The sequence below is a fragment of the Lampetra fluviatilis genome, unplaced genomic scaffold, assembly GCF_964198595.1.
Source record: "Lampetra fluviatilis unplaced genomic scaffold, kcLamFluv1.1 SCAFFOLD_217, whole genome shotgun sequence".
NCBI classification, from domain to species: domain Eukaryota; kingdom Metazoa; phylum Chordata; class Hyperoartia; order Petromyzontiformes; family Petromyzontidae; genus Lampetra; species Lampetra fluviatilis.
In genome coordinates, this window is record NW_027621821.1 from 117501 (window position 1) to 140000 (window position 22500).

The 22500-nt window shown below is 63.5% G+C and overlaps 1 protein-coding gene and 1 long non-coding RNA gene across 3 annotated transcripts in view; both read right to left on the reverse strand.

The window, feature by feature from the left end:
- LOC144955736 (DDB1- and CUL4-associated factor 6-like) overlaps nucleotides 1-4027 on the reverse strand; it is a 38066-nt gene extending 34039 nt beyond the window's left edge. For both annotated transcript variants that reach the window (XM_078885879.1, XM_078885881.1), the window contains exon 1: nucleotides 2511-4027. In XM_078885879.1, coding sequence (XP_078742005.1) covers nucleotides 2511-2513 — 3 coding nt within the window. In that variant the 5' untranslated portion in view covers nucleotides 2514-4027. The remainder of the gene's footprint in view (nucleotides 1-2510) is intronic.
- A 49-nt stretch (nucleotides 4028-4076) lies between these two features.
- Nucleotides 4077-22500, reverse strand: part of LOC144955737 (uncharacterized) — a 37971-nt gene continuing 19547 nt past the window's right edge. The window contains exon 4 of the long non-coding RNA XR_013641794.1: nucleotides 4077-4570. This is a non-coding gene — a long non-coding RNA (uncharacterized LOC144955737). The remainder of the gene's footprint in view (nucleotides 4571-22500) is intronic.

Consider the following 22500-nt stretch of genomic DNA (forward strand, 5'->3'; position numbering starts at 1 on the left):
TCACTCACTCAGTCACTCACTCACTCACTCACTCACTCAGTCACTCACCAACTCACTCACTCAGTCACTCACTCAGTCACTCACTCACTCAGTCACTCACTCACTCACTCAGTCACTCACTCAGTCACTCACTCAGTCACTCAGTCACTCACTCACTCAGTCACTCACTCAGTCACTCAGTCACTCACTCACTCAGTCACTAACTCAGTCACTCACTCACTCAGTCACTCACTCAGTCACTCAGTCACTCACTCACTCAGTCACTCACTCACTCACTCAGTCACTCACTCACTCAGTCACTCACTCACTCACTCACTCAGTCACTCACTCAGTCACTCACTCAGTCACTCAGTCACTCACTCACTCAGTCACTCACTCACTCACTCAGTCACTCACTCACTCACTCAGTCAGTCAGTCACCAACTCACTCATTCACTAACTCAGTCACTCATTCACTCACTCACTCACTCACTGACTCACTCACTCACTCAGTGACTGACTCACTGACTCAGTGACTCACTCACTAATCGAGTCTCGGTGCCACACGAAGATGTGGCCACAGTCAGAGCCACTCAGCACCAAACCCTCGCCCCAGAACACAGCCTCCTTGATCTGGTGAGGTGAGCGACACTCACTCAGTCACTCACTCAGTCACTCAGTCACTCACTCAGTCACTCACTCACTCACTCAGTCAGTCACTCACTCACTCACCAACTCACTCAGTCACTCACTCACTGACTCACTCAGTCACCAACTCACTCAGCACCAAGCCCTCACCCCAGAACACCGCCTCTTTGATCTGGTGAGCGACACTCACTCAGTCACTCAGTCAGTCACTCAGTCAGTCACTCAGTCAGTCAGTCACTCACTCAGTCACTCAGTCACTCACTCACTCAGTCACTCACTCAGTCACTCACTCAGTCACTCACTCAGTCACTCAGTGACTGACTCACTGACTCAGTGACTCACTCACTAATCGAGTCTCGGTGCCACACGAAGATGTGGCCACAGTCAGAGCCACTCAGCACCAAACCCTCACCCCAGAACACAGCCTCCTTGATCTGGTGAGCGACACTCACTCAGTCACTCACTCAGTCACTCAGTCACTCACTCAGTCACTCACTCACTCACTCAGTCAGTCACTCACTCACTCACCAACTCACTCAGTCACTCACTCACTGACTCACTCAGTCACCAACTCACTCAGCACCAAGCCCTCACCCCAGAACACCGCCTCTTTGATCTGGTGAGCGACACTCACTCAGTCACTCACTCACTCACTCAGCCACTCACTCAGTCACTCAGTCAGTCACTCACTCAGTCACTCAGTGACTGACTCACTGACTCAGTGACTCACTCACTAATCGAGTCTCTGGTGAGCAGCGTGGTGAGCGACACTCACTCACCAACTCACCAACTCACTCAGTCACTCACCAACTCACCAACTCACTCACTCAGTCAGTCACTCAGTCACTCACTCACTCAGTCAGTCACTCAGTCACTCAGTCATACACTCATTCACTCACTCACTCACCAAGTTAGTCACCAACTCACTCAGCCACTCACTCAGCCACTCACTCAGTCACTCACTCAGTCACTCACTCACTCACTCAGTCACTCAGTCACTCACTCAGTCACTCACTCACTCACCAAGTCAGTCACCAACTCACTCAGCCACTCACTCAGCCACTCACTCAGTCACTCACTCAGTCACTCACTCACTCACTCAGTCACTCACTCACTCAGTCACCAACTCACTCACTCACCAACTCACTCAGTCACTCAGCCACTCACTCAGTTACTCAGCCACTCACTCAGTTACTCAGTCACTCACCAACTCACTCAGTCAGTCACTCACTCAGTCACTCACCAACTCACTCAGTCACTCACTCACTCAGTCACTCACAAACTCACTCACCAACTCAGTCACCAACTCACTCACTCACTCACCAACTCACTCAGTCACTCACCCACCAACTCAGTCACTCACCAACTCACTCACCAACTCACTCAGCCACTCACTCAGTCACTCACTCACTCAGTCACCAACTCACTCAGTCACTCATTCAGTCAGTCGCTCACTTGCTCACTCGCTCGGTCACTCACCATGTGTGTCTGTTTGTGTGTGTGTGTGTCTGTGTGTGTGTGTCTGTGTGTGTGTGTCTGTGTGTGTGTCTGTGTGTGTGTCTGTGTGTGTGTGTCTGTGTGTGTGTGTCTGTGTGTGTGTCTGTGTGTGTGTCTGTGTGTGTGTGTGTGTGTCTGTGTGTGTGTGTGTGTCTGTGTGTGTGTCTGTGTGTGTGTGTCTGTGTGTGTGTGTCTGTGTGTGTGTCTGTGTGTGTGTCTGTGTGTGTGTGTGTGTGTCTGTGTGTGTGTGTGTGTCTGTGTGTGTGTGTCTAACCACTCACCATGTGTGTCTGTGTGTCTGTGTGTCTGTGTGTGTGTCTGTGTGTGTGTGTGTCTGTGTGTGTGTGTCTGTGTGTGTGTCTGTGTGTGTGTGTCTAACCACTCACCATGGTGCGTGAGTTGCGGTGTCCGCTGTAGGTGACACTCGGATGAGGCCTCACCACTCCCTGAGTCTCCAACTCCTGTGTGTGTGTGTGTGTCTGTGTGTGTGTCTGTGTGTGTGTGTCTGTGTGTGTGTGTCTGTGTGTGTGTCTAACCACTCACCATGGTGCGTGAGTTGCGGTGTCCGCTGTAGGTGACACTCGGATGAGGCCTCACCACTCCCTGAGTCTCCAACTCCTGTGTGTGTGTGTGTGTCTGTGTGTGTGTCTGTGTGTGTGTGTCTGTGTGTGTGTGTCTGTGTGTGTGTCTAACCACTCACCATGGTGCGTGAGTTGCGGTGTCCGCTGTAGGTGACACTCGGATGAGGCCTCACCACTCCCTGAGTCTCCAACTCCTGTGTGTGTGTGTGTGTCTGTGTGTGTGTCTGTGTGTGTGTGTCTGTGTGTGTGTGTCTGTGTGTGTGTCTAACCACTCACCATGGTGCGTGAGTTGCGGTGTCCGCTGTAGGTGACACTCGGATGAGGCCTCACCACTCCCTGAGTCTCCAACTCCTGTGTGTGTGTGTGTGTCTGTGTGTGTGTCTGTGTGTGTGTGTCTGTGTGTGTGTGTCTGTGTGTGTGTCTAACCACTCACCATGGTGCGTGAGTTGCGGTGTCCGCTGTAGGTGACACTCGGATGAGGCCTCACCACTCCCTGAGTCTCCAACTCCTGTGTGTGTGTGTGTGTCTGTGTGTGTGTCTGTGTGTGTGTGTCTGTGTGTGTGTGTCTGTGTGTGTGTCTAACCACTCACCATGGTGCGTGAGTTGCGGTGTCCGCTGTAGGTGACACTCGGATGAGGCCTCACCACTCCCTGAGTCTCCAACTCCTGTGTGTGTGTGTGTGTCTGTGTGTGTGTCTGTGTGTGTGTGTCTGTGTGTGTGTGTCTGTGTGTGTGTCTAACCACTCACCATGGTGCGTGAGTTGCGGTGTCCGCTGTAGGTGACACTCGGATGAGGCCTCACCACTCCCTGAGTCTCCAACTCCTGTGTGTGTGTGTGTGTCTGTGTGTGTGTCTGTGTGTGTGTGTCTGTGTGTGTGTGTCTGTGTGTGTGTCTAACCACTCACCATGGTGCGTGAGTTGCGGTGTCCGCTGTAGGTGACACTCGGATGAGGCCTCACCACTCCCTGAGTCTCCAACTCCTGTGTGTGTGTGTGTGTCTGTGTGTGTGTCTGTGTGTGTGTGTCTGTGTGTGTGTGTCTGTGTGTGTGTCTAACCACTCACCATGGTGCGTGAGTTGCGGTGTCCGCTGTAGGTGACACTCGGATGAGGCCTCACCACTCCCTGAGTCTCCAACTCCTGTGTGTGTGTGTGTGTCTGTGTGTGTGTCTGTGTGTGTGTGTCTGTGTGTGTGTGTCTGTGTGTGTGTCTAACCACTCACCATGGTGCGTGAGTTGCGGTGTCCGCTGTAGGTGACACTCGGATGAGGCCTCACCACTCCCTGAGTCTCCAACTCCTGTGTGTGTGTGTGTGTCTGTGTGTGTGTCTGTGTGTGTGTGTGTGTGTCTGTGTGTGTGTGTCTGTGTGTGTGTCTGTGTGTGTGTGTCTAACCACTCACCATGGTGCGTGAGTTGCGGTGTCCGCTGTAGGTGACACTCGGATGAGGCCTCACCACTCCCTGAGTCTCCAACTCCTGTGTGTGTGTGTGTGTCTGTGTGTGTGTCTGTGTGTGTGTGTCTGTGTGTGTGTGTCTGTGTGTGTGTCTAACCACTCACCATGGTGCGTGAGTTGCGGTGTCCGCTGTAGGTGACACTCGGATGAGGCCTCACCACTCCCTGAGTCTCCAACTCCTGTGTGTGTGTGTGTGTCTGTGTGTGTGTCTGTGTGTGTGTGTCTGTGTGTGTGTGTCTGTGTGTGTGTGTCTGTGTGTGTGTCTAACCACTCACCATGGTGCGTGAGTTGCGGTGTCCGCTGTAGGTGACACTCGGATGAGGCCTCACCACTCCCTGAGTCTCCAACTCCTCCGCTTGCTGCTTATTTTCCTTGCGGCGACGAAACACTTCCTGGATACGGGCAGCAGCTGATCGCCTAACACCACACAGCCCCCGTCACATCGCACCACACAGCCACCGTCACCACGCACCACACAGCCCCCGTCACATCGCACCACACAGCCCCCGTCACATCGCACCACACAGCCCCCGACACATCGCACCACACAGCCACCGTCACATCGCACCACACAGCCCCCGACACATCGCACCACACAGCCACCGTCACCACGCACCACACAGCCACCGTCACCACGCACCACACAGCCCCCGTCACATCGCACCACACAGCCCCCGACACATCGCACCACACAGCCCCCGTCACATCGCACCACACAGCCCCCGACACATCGCACCACACAGCCACCGTCACCAAGCACCACACAGCCCCCGTCACATCGCACCACACAGCCACCGTCACATCGCACCACACAGCCCCCGTCACCCCGCACCACACAGCCACCGTCACATCGCACCACACAGCCACCGTCACCACGCACCACACAGCCCCCGTCACCACGCACCACACAGCCCCCGTCACCACGCACCACACAGCCACCGTCACATCGCACCACACAGCCCCCGACACATCGCACCACACAGCCCCCGTCACATCGCACCACACAGCCACCGTCACCACGCACCACACAGCCACCGTCACATCGCACCACACAGCCCCCGTCACCACGCACCACACAGCCCCCGTCACATCGCACCACACAGCCCCCGTCACCACACAGCCCCCGTCACATCGCACCACACAGCCCCCGTCACATCGCACCACACAGCCACCGTCACCACGCACCACACAGCCCCTGTCACATCGCACCACACAGCCCCCGTCACCACACAGCCCCCGTCACATCGCACCACACAGCCCCCGTCACATCGCACCACACAGCCACCGTCACATCGCACCACACAGCCACCGTCACATCGCACCACACAGTCACCGACACATCGCACCACACAGCCACCGACACATCGCACCACACAGCCCCCGTCACATCGCACCACACAGCCACCGTCACCACGCACCACACAGCCCCCGTCACATCGCACCACACAGCCACCGACACATCGCACCACACAGCCACCGTCACATCGCACCACACAGCCACCGTCACCACGCACCACACAGCCCCCGTCACATCGCACCACACAGCCACCGTCACCACGCACCACACAGCCACCGTCACATCGCACCACACAGCCCCCGTCACATCGCACCACACAGCCACCGTCACATCGCACCACACAGCCACCGTCACCACGCACCACACAGCCCCCGTCACCACGCACCACACAGCCACCGTCACCACGCACCACACAGCCACCGTCACCACGCACCACACAGCCCCCGTCACCACGCACCACACAGCCCCCGTCACCACGCACCACACAGCCCCCGTCACATCGCACCACACAGCCACCGTCACATCGCACCACACAGCCCCCGACACATCGCACCACACAGCCACCGTCACCACGCACCACACAGCCACCGTCACCACGCACCACACAGCCCCCGTCACCACGCACCACACAGCCCCCGTCACATCGCACCACACAGCCCCCGTCACCACGCACCACACAGCCCCCGTCACATCGCACCACACAGCCACCGTCACATCGCACCACACAGCCCCCGTCACCACGCACCACACAGCCCCCGTCACCACGCACCACACAGCCCCCGTCACCACGCACCACACAGCCCCCGTCACATCGCACCACACAGCCCCCGTCACCACGCACCACACAGCCACCGTCACATCGCACCACACAGCCACCGTCACCACGCACCACACAGCCCCCGTCACCACGCACCACACAGCCCCCGTCACCACGCACCACACAGCCCCCGTCACCACGCACCACACAGCCACCGTCACCACGCACCACACAGCCCCCGTCACCACGCACCACACAGCCCCCGTCACCACGCACCACACAGCCCCCGTCACATCGCACCACACAGCCCCCGTCACCACGCACCACACAGCCCCCGTCACCACGCACCACACAGCCCCCGTCACCACGCACCACACAGCCACCGTCACATCGCACCACACAGCCCCCGTCACATCGCACCACACAGCCCCCGTCACATCGCACCACACAGCCCCCGTCACATCGCACCACACAGCCCCCGTCACCACGCACCACACAGCCCCCGTCACCACGCACCACACAGCCACCGTCACATCGCACCACACAGCCCCCGTCACATCGCACCACACAGCCCCCGTCACCACGCACCACACAGCCCCCGTCACATCGCACCACACAGCCCCCGTCACCACGCACCACACAGCCCCCGACACATCGCACCACACAGCCACCGTCACATCGCACCACACAGCCCCCGTCACATCGCACCACACAGCCCCCGTCACCACGCACCACACAGCCCCCGTCACATCGCACCACACAGCCACCGTCACATCGCACCACACAGCCCCCGTCACATCGCACCACACAGCCCCCGTCACCACGCACCACACAGCCACCGTCACATCGCACCACACAGCCACCGTCACCACGCACCACACAGCCACCGTCACATCACACCACACAGCCACCGTCACATCGCACCACACAGCCACCGTCACATCGCACCGCACAGCCACCGTCACATCGCACCGCACAGCCACCGTCACATCGCGCCACACAGCCCCCGACACATCGCACCACACAGCCACCGTCACATCGCACCACACAGCCCCCGACACATCGCACCACACAGCCACCGTCACATCGCACCGCACAGCCACCGTCACATCGCACCGCACAGCCACCGTCACATCGCACCACACAGCCCCCGACACATCGCACCACACAGCCACCGTCACATCGCGCCACACAGCCCCCGTCACATCGCACCACACAGCCACCGTCACATCGCACCACACAGCCCCCGTCACATCGCACCACACAGCCACCGTCACATCGCACCACACAGCCCCCGTCACATCGCACCACACAGCCCCCGTCACATCGCACCACACAGCCACCGTCACATCGCACCACACAGCCCCCGTCACATCGCACCACACAGCCACCGTCACATCGCACCACACAGCCACCGTCACATCGCACCACACAGCCACCGTCACCACGCACCACACAGCCACCGTCACATCGCACCACACAGCCACCGTCACCACGCACCACACAGCCCCCGTCACATCGCACCACACAGCCACCGTCACATCGCACCACACAGCCCCCGTCACATCGCACCACACAGCCACCGTCACATCGCACCACACAGCCACCGTCACCACGCACCACACAGCCACCGTCACCACGCACCACACAGCCACCGTCACATCGCACCACACAGCCACCGTCACCACGCACCACACAGCCACCGTCACCACGCACCACACAGCCACCGTCACATCGCACCACACAGCCACCGTCACCACGCACCACACAGCCACCGTCACCACGCACCACACAGCCACCGTCACATCGCACCACACAGCCACCGTCACCACGCACCACACAGCCACCGTCACATCGCACCACACAGCCCCCGTCACCACGCACCACACAGCCCCCGTCACCACGCACCACACAGCCACCGTCACCACGCACCACACAGCCACCGTCACATCGCACCACACAGCCACCGTCACATCGCACCACACAGCCACCGTCACCACGCACCACACAGCCACCGACACATCGCACCACACAGCCACCGTCACCACGCACCACACAGCCACCGACACATCGCACCACACAGCCCCCGTCACATCGCACCACACAGCCACCGTCACCACGCACCACACAGCCACCGTCACATCGCACCACACAGCCACCGTCACATCGCACCACACAGCCACCGTCACCACGCACCACACAGCCACCGACACATCGCACCACACAGCCACCGTCACCACGCACCACACAGCCACCGACACATCGCACCACACAGCCCCCGTCACCACGCACCACACAGCCCCCGTCACATCGCACCACACAGCCCCCGACACATCGCACCACACAGCCCCCGTCACCACGCACCACACAGCCCCCGACACATCGCACCACACAGCCCCCGTCACCACGCACCACACAGCCCCCGTCACATCGCACCACACAGCCCCCGTCACCACGCACCACACAGCCCCCGTCACATCGCACCACACAGCCACCGTCACATCGCACCACACAGCCCCCGTCACCACGCACCACACAGCCCCCGTCACCACGCACCACACAGCCCCCGTCACCACGCACCACACAGCCCCCGTCACATCGCACCACACAGCCCCCGTCACCACGCACCACACAGCCACCGTCACATCGCACCACACAGCCACCGTCACCACGCACCACACAGCCCCCGTCACCACGCACCACACAGCCCCCGTCACCACGCACCACACAGCCCCCGTCACATCGCACCACACAGCCACCGTCACCACGCACCACACAGCCCCCGTCACATCGCACCACACAGCCACCGTCACCACGCACCACACAGCCACCGTCACATCGCACCACACAGCCCCCGTCACCACGCACCACACAGCCCCCGTCACATCGCACCACACAGCCCCCGTCACCACGCACCACACAGCCCCCGTCACATCGCACCACACAGCCCCCGTCACCACGCACCACACAGCCCCCGTCACATCGCACCACACAGCCACCGTCACATCGCACCACACAGCCCCCGTCACATCGCACCACACAGCCCCCGTCACCACGCACCACACAGCCACCGTCACATCGCACCACACAGCCACCGTCACCACGCACCACACAGCCCCCGTCACATCGCACCACACAGCCACCGTCACCACGCACCACACAGCCACCGTCACATCGCACCACACAGCCACCGACACATCGCACCACACAGCCACCGTCACCACGCACCACACAGCCACCGTCACATCGCACCACACAGCCACCGTCACCACGCACCACACAGCCACCGTCACATCACACCACACAGCCACCGTCACATCGCACCACACAGCCACCGTCACATCGCACCGCACAGCCACCGTCACATCGCACCGCACAGCCACCGTCACATCGCGCCACACAGCCCCCGACACATCGCACCACACAGCCACCGTCACATCGCACCACACAGCCCCCGACACATCGCACCACACAGCCACCGTCACATCGCACCGCACAGCCACCGTCACATCGCACCGCACAGCCACCGTCACATCGCACCACACAGCCCCCGACACATCGCACCACACAGCCACCGTCACATCGCGCCACACAGCCCCCGTCACATCGCACCACACAGCCCCCGTCACATCGCACCACACAGCCACCGTCACATCGCACCACACAGCCCCCGTCACATCGCACCACACAGCCACCGTCACATCGCACCACACAGCCACCGTCACATCGCACCACACAGCCACCGTCACCACGCACCACACAGCCACCGTCACATCGCACCACACAGCCACCGTCACCACGCACCACACAGCCCCCGTCACATCGCACCACACAGCCACCGTCACATCGCACCACACAGCCCCCGTCACATCGCACCACACAGCCACCGTCACATCGCACCACACAGCCACCGTCACCACGCACCACACAGCCACCGTCACCACGCACCACACAGCCACCGTCACATCGCACCACACAGCCACCGTCACCACGCACCACACAGCCACCGTCACCACGCACCACACAGCCACCGTCACATCGCACCACACAGCCACCGTCACCACGCACCACACAGCCACCGTCACATCGCACCACACAGCCCCCGTCACCACGCACCACACAGCCCCCGTCACCACGCACCACACAGCCACCGTCACCACGCACCACACAGCCACCGTCACATCGCACCACACAGCCACCGTCACATCGCACCACACAGCCACCGTCACCACGCACCACACAGCCACCGACACATCGCACCACACAGCCACCGTCACCACGCACCACACAGCCACCGACACATCGCACCACACAGCCCCCGTCACATCGCACCACACAGCCACCGTCACCACGCACCACACAGCCACCGTCACATCGCACCACACAGCCACCGTCACATCGCACCACACAGCCACCGTCACCACGCACCACACAGCCACCGACACATCGCACCACACAGCCACCGTCACCACGCACCACACAGCCACCGACACATCGCACCACACAGCCCCCGTCACCACGCACCACACAGCCCCCGACACATCGCACCACACAGCCCCCGTCACCACGCACCACACAGCCCCCGTCACATCGCACCACACAGCCCCCGACACATCGCACCACACAGCCCCCGTCACCACGCACCACACAGCCCCCGACACATCGCACCACACAGCCCCCGACACATCGCACCACACAGCCCCCGTCACCACGCACCACACAGCCCCCGTCACCACGCACCACACAGCCCCCGACACATCGCACCACACAGCCACCGTCACATCGCACCACACAGCCACCGTCACCACGCACCACACAGCCCCCGACACATCGCACCACACAGCCCCCGTCACCACGCACCACACAGCCCCCGACACATCGCACCACACAGCCACCGTCACCACGCACCACACAGCCCCCGACACATCGCACCACACAGCCCCCGACACATCGCACCACACAGCCCCCGTCACCACGCACCACACAGCCCCCGTCACCACACAGCCCCCGTCACCACGCACCACACAGCCACCGTCACATCGCACCACACAGCCCCCGTCACCACACAGCCCCCGTCACCACGCACCACACAGCCCCCGTCACCACGCACCACACAGCCACCGTCACCACGCACCACACAGCCCCCGTCACCACACAGCCCCCGTCACCACGCACCACACAGCCACCGACACATCGCACCGCACACAGCCACCGTCACCACACACCACACAGCCACCGACACATCGCACCACACAGCCCCCGTCACCACACAGCCCCCGTCACCACGCACCACACAGCCACCGTCACCACGCACCACACAGCCCCCGTCACCACACAGCCCCCGTCACCACGCACCACACAGCCACCGACACATCGCACCGCACACAGCCACCGTCACCACACACCACACAGCCACCGACACATCGCACCACACAGCCACCGACACATCGCACCACACAGCCACCGTCACCACGCACCACACAGCCACCGACACATCGCACCACACAGCCACCGACACATCGCACCACACAGCCACCGACACATCGCACCACACAGCCCCCGTCACCACGCACCACACGGCCACCGTCACATCGCACCACACAGCCACCGACACCACGCACCACACAGCCCCCGACACATCGCACCACACAGCCACCGTCACCACGCACCACACAGCCACCGACACATCGCACCACACAGCCACCGACACATCGCACCACACAGCCCCCGTCACCACGCACCACACAGCCCCCGACACATCGCACCACACAGCCACCGTCACCACGCACCACACAGCCACCGACACATCGCACCACACAGCCACCGACACATCGCACCACACAGCCCCCGTCACCACGCACCACACAGCCACCGACACATCGCACCACACAGCCCCCGTCACCACGCACCACACAGCCCCCGTCACCACGCACCACACAGCCACCGTCACATCGCACCACACAGCCCCCGTCACCACGCACCACACAGCCCCCGACACATCGCACCACACAGCCACCGTCACATCGCACCACACAGCCACCGTCACCACGCACCACACAGCCACCGTCACCACGCACCACACAGCCCCCGTCACCACGCACCACACAGCCCCCGTCACCACGCACCACACAGCCACCGACACATCGCACCACACAGCCACCGTCACCACGCACCACACAGCCACCGTCACCACGCACCACACAGCCCCCGTCACCACGCACCACACAGCCCCCGTCACCACGCACCACACAGCCACCGACACATCGCACCACACAGCCCCCGTCACCACGCACCACACAGCCACCGTCACCACGCACCACACAGCCCCCGTCACCACGCACCACACAGCCACCGTCACCACGCACCACACAGCCACCGTCACCACGCACCACACAGCCCCCGTCACATCGCACCACACAGCCCCCGTCACCACGCACCACACAGCCACCGACACATCGCACCACACAGCCCCCGTCACCACGCACCACACAGCCACCGACACATCGCACCACACAGCCCCCGTCACCACGCACCACACAGCCCCCGTCACCACGCACCACACAGCCCCCGTCACCACGCACCACACAGCCACCGTCACATCGCACCACACAGCCCCCGTCACCACGCACCACACAGCCACCGTCACCACGCACCACACAGCCCCCGTCACCACGCACCACACAGCCACCGTCACCACGCACCACACAGCCCCCGTCACATCGCACCACACAGCCCCCGTCACATCGCACCACACAGCCCCCGTCACATCGCACCACACAGCCACCGTCACATCGCACCACACAGCCCCCGACACATTGCACCACACAGCCACCGTCACCACGCACCACACAGCCCCCGTCACCACGCACCACACAGCCACCGTCACCACGCACCACACAGCCACCGTCACATCGCACCACACAGCCCCCGACACATTGCACCACACAGCCACCGTCACCACGCACCACACAGCCCCCGTCACCACGCACCACACAGCCCCCGTCACCACGCACCACACAGCCACCGTCACATCGCACCACACAGCCCCCGTCACCACGCACCACACAGCCACCGTCACCACGCACCACACAGCCACCGTCACATCGCACCACACAGCCCCCGTCACATCGCACCACACAGCCACCGTCACCACGCACCACACAGCCACCGTCACCACGCACCACACAGCCACCGTCACATCGCACCACACAGCCCCCGACACATCGCACCACACAGCCACCGTCACCACGCACCACACAGCCACCGTCACCACGCACCACACAGCCACCGTCACATCGCACCACACAGCCCCCGTCACATCGCACCACACAGCCCCCGTCACCACGCACCACACAGCCCCCGTCACATCGCACCACACAGCCCCCGTCACCACGCACCACACAGCCCCCGACACATCGCACCACACAGCCACCGTCACCACGCACCACACAGCCCCCGTCACATCGCACCACACAGCCCCCGTCACCACGCACCACACAGCCCCCGTCACATCGCACCACACAGCCCCCGTCACATCGCACCACACAGCCACCGTCACATCGCACCACACAGCCACCGACACATCGCACCACACAGCCCCCGTCACCACGCACCACACAGCCACCGTCACATCGCACCACACAGCCACCGTCACCACACACCACACAGCCCCCGACACATCGCACCACACAGCCACCGTCACATCGCACCACACAGCCACCGTCACCACGCACCACACAGCCCCCATCACCACGCACCACACAGCCACCGTCACCACGCACCACACAGCCCCCGACACATCGCACCACACAGCCCCCGTCACCACGCACCACACAGCCACCGTCACCACGCACCACACAGCCCCCGACACATCGCACCACACAGCCCCCGTCACCACGCACCACACAGCCACCGTCACCACGCACCACACAGCCACCGTCACCACGCACCACACAGCCACCGTCACCACGCACCACACAGCCACCGTCACCACGCACCACACAGCCACCGTCACATCGCACCACACAGCCACCGTCACCACGCACCACACAGCCACCGTCACATCGCACCACACAGCCACCGTCACCACGCACCACACAGCCACCGTCACATCACACCACACAGCCACCGTCACATCGCACCACACAGCCACCGTCACATCGCACCGCACAGCCACCGTCACATCGCACCACACAGCCACCGTCACATCGCACCACACAGCCACCGTCACATCGCACCACACAGCCCCCGACACATCGCACCACACAGCCACCGTCACATCGCACCGCACAGCCACCGTCACATCGCACCACACAGCCACCGTCACATCGCACCACACAGCCCCCGACACATCGCACCACACAGCCACCGTCACATCGCACCGCACAGCCACCGTCACATCGCACCACACAGCCACCGTCACATCGCGCCACACAGCCCCCGACACATCGCACCACACAGCCACCGTCACATCGCGCCACACAGCCCCCGACACATCGCACCACACAGCCACCGTCACATCGCACCACACAGCCCCCGACACATCGCACCACACAGCCACCGTCACATCGCACCGCACAGCCACCGTCACATCGCACCACACAGCCACCGTCACATCGCACCACACAGCCCCCGACACATCGCACCACACAGCCACCGTCACATCGCACCGCACAGCCACCGTCACCACGCACCACACAGCCACCGTCACATCGCACCACACAGCCCCCGACACATCGCACCACACAGCCACCGTCACATCGCGCCACACAGCCCCCGTCACATCGCACCACACAGCCACCGTCACATCGCACCACACAGCCACCGTCACCACGCACCACACAGCCACCGTCACCACGCACCACACAGCCACCGTCACCACGCACCACACAGCCCCCGTCACATCGCACCACACAGCCACCGTCACATCGCACCACACAGCCACCGTCACCACGCACCACACAGCCACCGTCACCACGCACCACACAGCCACCGTCACCACGCACCACACAGCCCCCGTCACATCGCACCACACAGCCACCGTCACATCGCACCACACAGCCACCGTCACCACGCACCACACAGCCACCGTCACATCGCACCACACAGCCACCGTCACCACGCACCACACAGCCACCGTCACATCGCACCACACAGCCACCGTCACCACGCACCACACAGCCACCGTCACATCGCACCACACAGCCCCCGTCACCACGCACCACACAGCCACCGTCACCACGCACCACACAGCCCCCGTCACATCGCACCACACAGCCCCCGTCACATCGCACCACACAGCCCCCGTCACATCGCACCACACAGCCCCCGACACATCGCACCACACAGCCCCCGACACATCGCACCACACAGCCCCCGACACATCGCACCACACAGCCACCGTCACCACGCACCACACAGCCACCGTCACATCGCACCACACAGCCACCGTCACATCGCACCGCACAGCCACCGACACATCGCACCACACAGCCACCGTCACCACGCACCACACAGCCACCGTCACATCGCACCACACAGCCACCGACACATCGCACCGCACAGCCACCGACACATCGCACCACACAGCCACCGTCACCACGCACCACACAGCCCCCGTCACATCGCACCACACAGCCCCCGTCACATCGCACCACACAGCCACCGACACATCGCACCACACAGCCCCCGTCACATCGCACCACACAGCCCCCGACACATCGCACCACACAGCCACCGTCACATCGCACCACACAGCCACCGTCACATCGCACCACACAGCCCCCGTCACATCGCACCACACAGCCCCCGTCACATCGCACCACACAGCCCCCGTCACCACGCACCACACAGCCACCGTCACATCACACCACACAGCCCCCGTCACATCACACCACACAGCCACCGTCACATCACACCACACAGCCCCCGTCACATCGCACCACACAGCCACCGACACATCGCACCACACAGCCCCCGTCACATCGCACCACACAGCCACCGACACATCGCACCACACAGCCACCGTCACATCGCACCACACAGCCACCGTCACCACGCACCACACAGCCACCGTCACCACGCACCACACAGCCCCCGTCACATCGCACCACACAGCCACCGTCACATCGCACCACACAGCCACCGTCACATCGCACCGCACAGCCACCGTCACATCGCACCACACAGCCCCCGACACATCGCGCCACACAGCCCACGACACATCGCACCACACAGCCACCGTCACATCGCACCACACAGCCACCGTCACATCGCACCACACAGCCCCCGACACATCGCGCCACACAGCCCCCGTCACATCGCACCACACAGCCACCGTCACATCGCACCACACAGCCACCGTCACCACGCACCACACAGCCACCGTCACATCGCACCACACAGCCACCGTCACCACGCACCACACAGCCACCGTCACATCGCACCACACAGCCACCGTCACCACGCACCACACAGCCACCGTCACCACGCACCACACAGCCACCGTCACATCGCACCACACAGCCACCGTCACCACGCACCACACAGCCACCGTCACCACGCACCACACAGCCCCCGTCACATCGCACCACACAGCCACCGTCACATCGCACCACACAGCCACCGTCACCACGCACCACACAGCCACCGTCACATCGCACCACACAGCCACCGTCACCACGCACCACACAGCCACCGTCACATCGCACCACACAGCCACCGTCACCACGCACCACACAGCCACCGTCACATCGCACCACACAGCCACCGTCACCAAGCACCACACAGCCACCGTCACATCGCACCACACAGCCCCCGACACATCGCACCACACAGCCCCCGTCACCACGCACCACACAGCCACCGTCACATCGCACCACACAGCCCCCGTCACATCGCACCACACAGCCCCCGACACATCGCACCACACAGCCCCCGACACATCGCACCACACAGCCCCCGACACATCGCACCACACAGCCACCGTCACATCGCACCACACAGCCCCCGTCACATCGCACCACACAGCCCCCGACACATCGCACCACACAGCCCCCGACACATCGCACCACACAGCCACCGACACCACGCACCACACAGCCACCGACACATCGCACCACACAGCCCCCGTCACCACGCACCACACAGCCCCCGACACATCGCACCACACAGCCCCCGTCACCACGCACCACCCAGCCCCCGTCACATCGCACCACACAGCCCCCGACACATCGCACCACACAGCCCCCGTCACCACGCACCACACAGCCCCCGACACATCGCACCACACAGCCCCCGACACATCGCACCACACAGCCCCCGTCACCACGCACCACACAGCCCCCGTCACCACGCACCACACAGCCCCCGACACATCGCACCACACAGCCACCGTCACATCGCACCACACAGCCACCGTCACCACGCACCACACAGCCCCCGACACATCGCACCACACAGCCACCGTCACATCGCACCACACAGCCCCCGACACATCGCACCACACAGCCCCCGTCACCACGCACCACACAGCCCCCGACACATCGCACCACACAGCCCCCGACACATCGCACCACACAGCCCCCGTCACCACGCACCACACAGCCCCCGTCACCACACAGCCCCCGTAACCACGCACCACACAGCCACCGTCACATCGCACCACACAGCCCCCGTCACCACACAGCCCCCGTCACCACGCACCACACAGCCCCCGTCACCACACAGCCCCCGTCACCACGCACCACACAGCCCCCGTCACCACACAGCCCCCGTCACCACGCACCACACAGCCACCGACACATCGCACCACACAGCCCCCGTCACCACACAGCCCCCGTCACCACGCACCACACAGCCCCCGTCACCACACAGCCCCCGTCACCACGCACCACACAGCCCCCGTCACCACACAGCCCCCGTCACCACGCACCACACAGCCACCGACACATCGCACCACACAGCCCCCGTCACCACACAGCCACCGTCACATCGCACCACACAGCCACCGTCACATCGCACCACACAGCCCCCGTCACATCGCACCACACAGCCACCGTCACCACACAGCCCCCGTCACATCGCACCACACAGCCACCGACACATCGCACCACACAGCCCCCGTCACCACGCACCACACAGCCACCGTCACCACACAGCCCCCGTCACCACGCACCACACAGCCACCGACACATCGCACCACACAGCCCCCGTCACCACGCACCACACAGCCACCGTCACATCGCACCACACAGCCACCGACACATCGCACCACACAGCCACCGTCACATCGCACCACACAGCCCCCGTCACCACGCACCACACAGCCCCCGTCACCACACAGCCCCCGTCACCACGCACCACACAGCCACCGACACATCGCACCACACAGCCCCCGTCACATCGCACCACACAGCCACCGTCACCACGCACCACACAGCCACCGTCACATCGCACCGCACAGCCACCGTCACATCGCACCACACAGCCACCGTCACCACGCACCACACAGCCACCGTCACCACGCACCACACAGCCACCGTCACATCGCACCACACACCCACCGTCACCACGCACCACACAGCCCCCGTCACCACGCACCACACAGCCACCGTCACATCGCACCACACAGCCACCGTCACATCGCACCACACAGCCCCCGTCACATCGCACCACACAGCCCCCGTCACATCGCACCACACAGCCCCCGTCACATCGCACCACACAGACCCCGTCACCACGCACCACACAGCCACCGTCACCACGCACCACACAGCCCCCGTCACATCGCACCACACAGCCACCGACACATCGCACCACACAGCCCCCGTCACCACGCACCACACAGCCCACGTCACATCGCACCACACAGCCCCCGTCACATCGCACCACACAGCCACCGTCACCACGCACCACACAGCCCCCGTCACATCGCACCACACAGCCCCCGTCACATCGCACCACACAGCCCCCGTCACATCGCACCACACAGCCCCCGTCACATCGCACCACACAGCCCCCGTCACATCGCACCACACAGCCACCGTCACATCGCACCACACAGCCCCCGTCACCACGCACCACACAGCCCCCGTCACATCGCACCACACAGCCCCCGTCACATCGCACCACACAGCCACCGTCACATCGCACCACACAGCCCCCGTCACATCGCACCACACAGCCCCCGTCACATCGCACCACACAGCCCCCGTCACATCGCACCACACAGCCCCCGACACATCGCGCCACACAGCCACCGTCACATCGCGCCACACAGCCCCCGACACATCGCACCACACAGCCACCGTCACATCGCACCACAAAGCCCCCGACACATCGCACCACACAGCCACCGTCACATCGCACCGCACAGCCACCGTCACATCGCACCACACAGCCACCGTCACATCGCACCACACAGCCCCCGACACATCGCACCACACAGCCCCCGTCACATCGCACCACACAGCCACCGTCACATCGCACCACACAGCCCCCGTCACATCGCACCACACAGCCCCCGACACATCGCACCACACAGCCACCGTCACCACGCACCACACAGCCACCGTCACCACGCACCACACAGCCACCGTCACATCGCACCACACAGCCACCGTCACCACGCACCACACAGCCACCGTCACCACGCACCACACAGCCACCGTCACATCGCACCACACAGCCACCGTCACCACGCACCACACAGCCACCGTCACCACGCACCACACAGCCACCGTCACATCGCACCACACAGCCCCCGTCACCACGCACCACACAGCCACCGTCACCACGCACCACACAGCCACCGTCACATCGCACCACACAGCCACCGTCACCACGCACCACACAGCCACCGTCACCACGCACCACACAGCCACCGTCACCACGCACCACACAGCCACCGACACATCGCACCACACAGCCACCGTCACATCGCACCACACAGCCCCCGTCACATCGCACCACACAGCCCCCGACACATCGCACCACACAGCCCCCGACACATCGCACCACACAGCCACCGTCACATCGCACCACACAGCCCCCGTCACATCGCACCACACAGCCCCCGACACATCGCACCACACAGCCCCCGACACATCGCACCACACAGCCCCCGTCACCACGCACCACACAGCCACCGACACATCGCACCACACAGCCCCCGTCACCACGCACCACACAGCCCCCGACACATCGCACCACACAGCCCCCGTCACCACGCACCACACAGCCCCCGTCACATCGCACCACACAGCCCCCGTCACCACGCACCACACAGCCCCCGACACATCGCACCACACAGCCCCCGTCACCACGCACCACACAGCCCCCGACACATCGCACCACACAGCCACCGACACATCGCACCACACAGCCACCGACACATCGCACCACACAGCCACCGACACCACGCACCACACAGCCACCGACACATCGCACCACACAGCCACCGACACCACGCACCACACAGCCCCCGACACATCGCACCACACAGCCCCCGTCACCACGCACCACACAGCCCCCGTCACATCGCACCACACAGCCCCCGTCACCACGCACCACACAGCCCCCGACACATCGCACCACACAGCCCCCGTCACCACGCACCACACAGCCCCCGACACATCGCACCACACAGCCACCGACACATCGCACCACACAGCCACCGACACATCGCACCACACAGCCACCGACACCACGCACCACACAGCCACCGACACATCGCACCACACAGCCACCGACACCACGCACCACACAGCCACCGACACATCGCACCACACAGCCACCGTCACCACGCACCACACAGCCACCGACACATCGCACCACACAGCCACCGACACATCGCACCACACAGCCACCGTCACCACGCACCACACGGCCACCGTCACATCGCACCACACAGCCACCGACACATCGCACCACACAGCCCCCGTCACCACGCACCACACGGCCACCGTCACATCGCACCACACAGCCACCGACACATCGCACCACACAGCCCCCGTCACCACGCACCACACAGCCACCGACACATCGCACCACACAGCCCCCGTCACATCGCACCACACAGCCACCGTCACCACGCACCACACAGCCACCGACACATCGCACCACACAGCCCCCGTCACCACGCACCACACAGCCACCGTCACATCGCACCACACAGCCCCCGTCACATCGCACCACACAGCCCCCGTCACCACGCACCACACAGCCACCGACACATCGCACCACACAGCCCCCGTCACATCGCACCACACAGCCACCGTCACCACGCACCACACAGCCACCGTCACATCGCACCACACAGCCACCGTCACATCGCACCACACAGCCCCCGACACATCGCACCACACAGCCACCGTCACCACGCACCACACAGCCCCCGTCACATCGCACCACACAGCCCCCGTCACCACGCACCACACAGCCACCGTCACCACGCACCACACAGCCACCGTCACATCGCACCACACAGCCCCCGTCACCACGCACCACACAGCCCCCGTCACATCGCACCACACAGCCCCCGTCACCACGCACCACACAGCCACCGTCACCACGCACCACACAGCCCCCGTCACATCGCACCACACAGCCCCCGTCACCACGCACCACACAGCCCCCGTCACATCGCACCACACAGCCCCCGTCACATCGCACCACACAGCCCCCGTCACCACGCACCACACAGCCCCCGTCACATCGCACCACACAGCCCCCGACACATCGCACCACACAGCCACCGTCACCACGCACCACACAGCCACCGTCACCACGCACCACACAGCCCCCGTCACCACGCACCACACAGCCACCGTCACATCGCACCACACAGCCCCCGTCACCACGCACCACACAGCCACCGTCACCACGCACCACACAGCCACCGTCACATCGCACCACACAGCCACCGTCACCACACAGCCCCCGTCACATCGCACCACACAGCCCCCGTCACCACACAGCCACCGTCACATCGCACCACACAGCCCCCGTCACATCGCACCACACAGCCACCGTCACCACACAGCCCCCGTCACATCGCACCACACAGCCACCGTCACCACACAGCCACCGTCACATCGCACCACACAGCCCCCGTCACATCGCACCACACAGCCACCGTCACCACACAGCCCCCGTCACATCGCACCACACAGCCACCGTCACCACGCACCGCACAGCCCCCGTCACCACGCACCACACAACCCCCGACACATCGCACCACACAGCCACCGTCACCACGCACCACACCGTCACTCACTCACTCGCTGACTCACT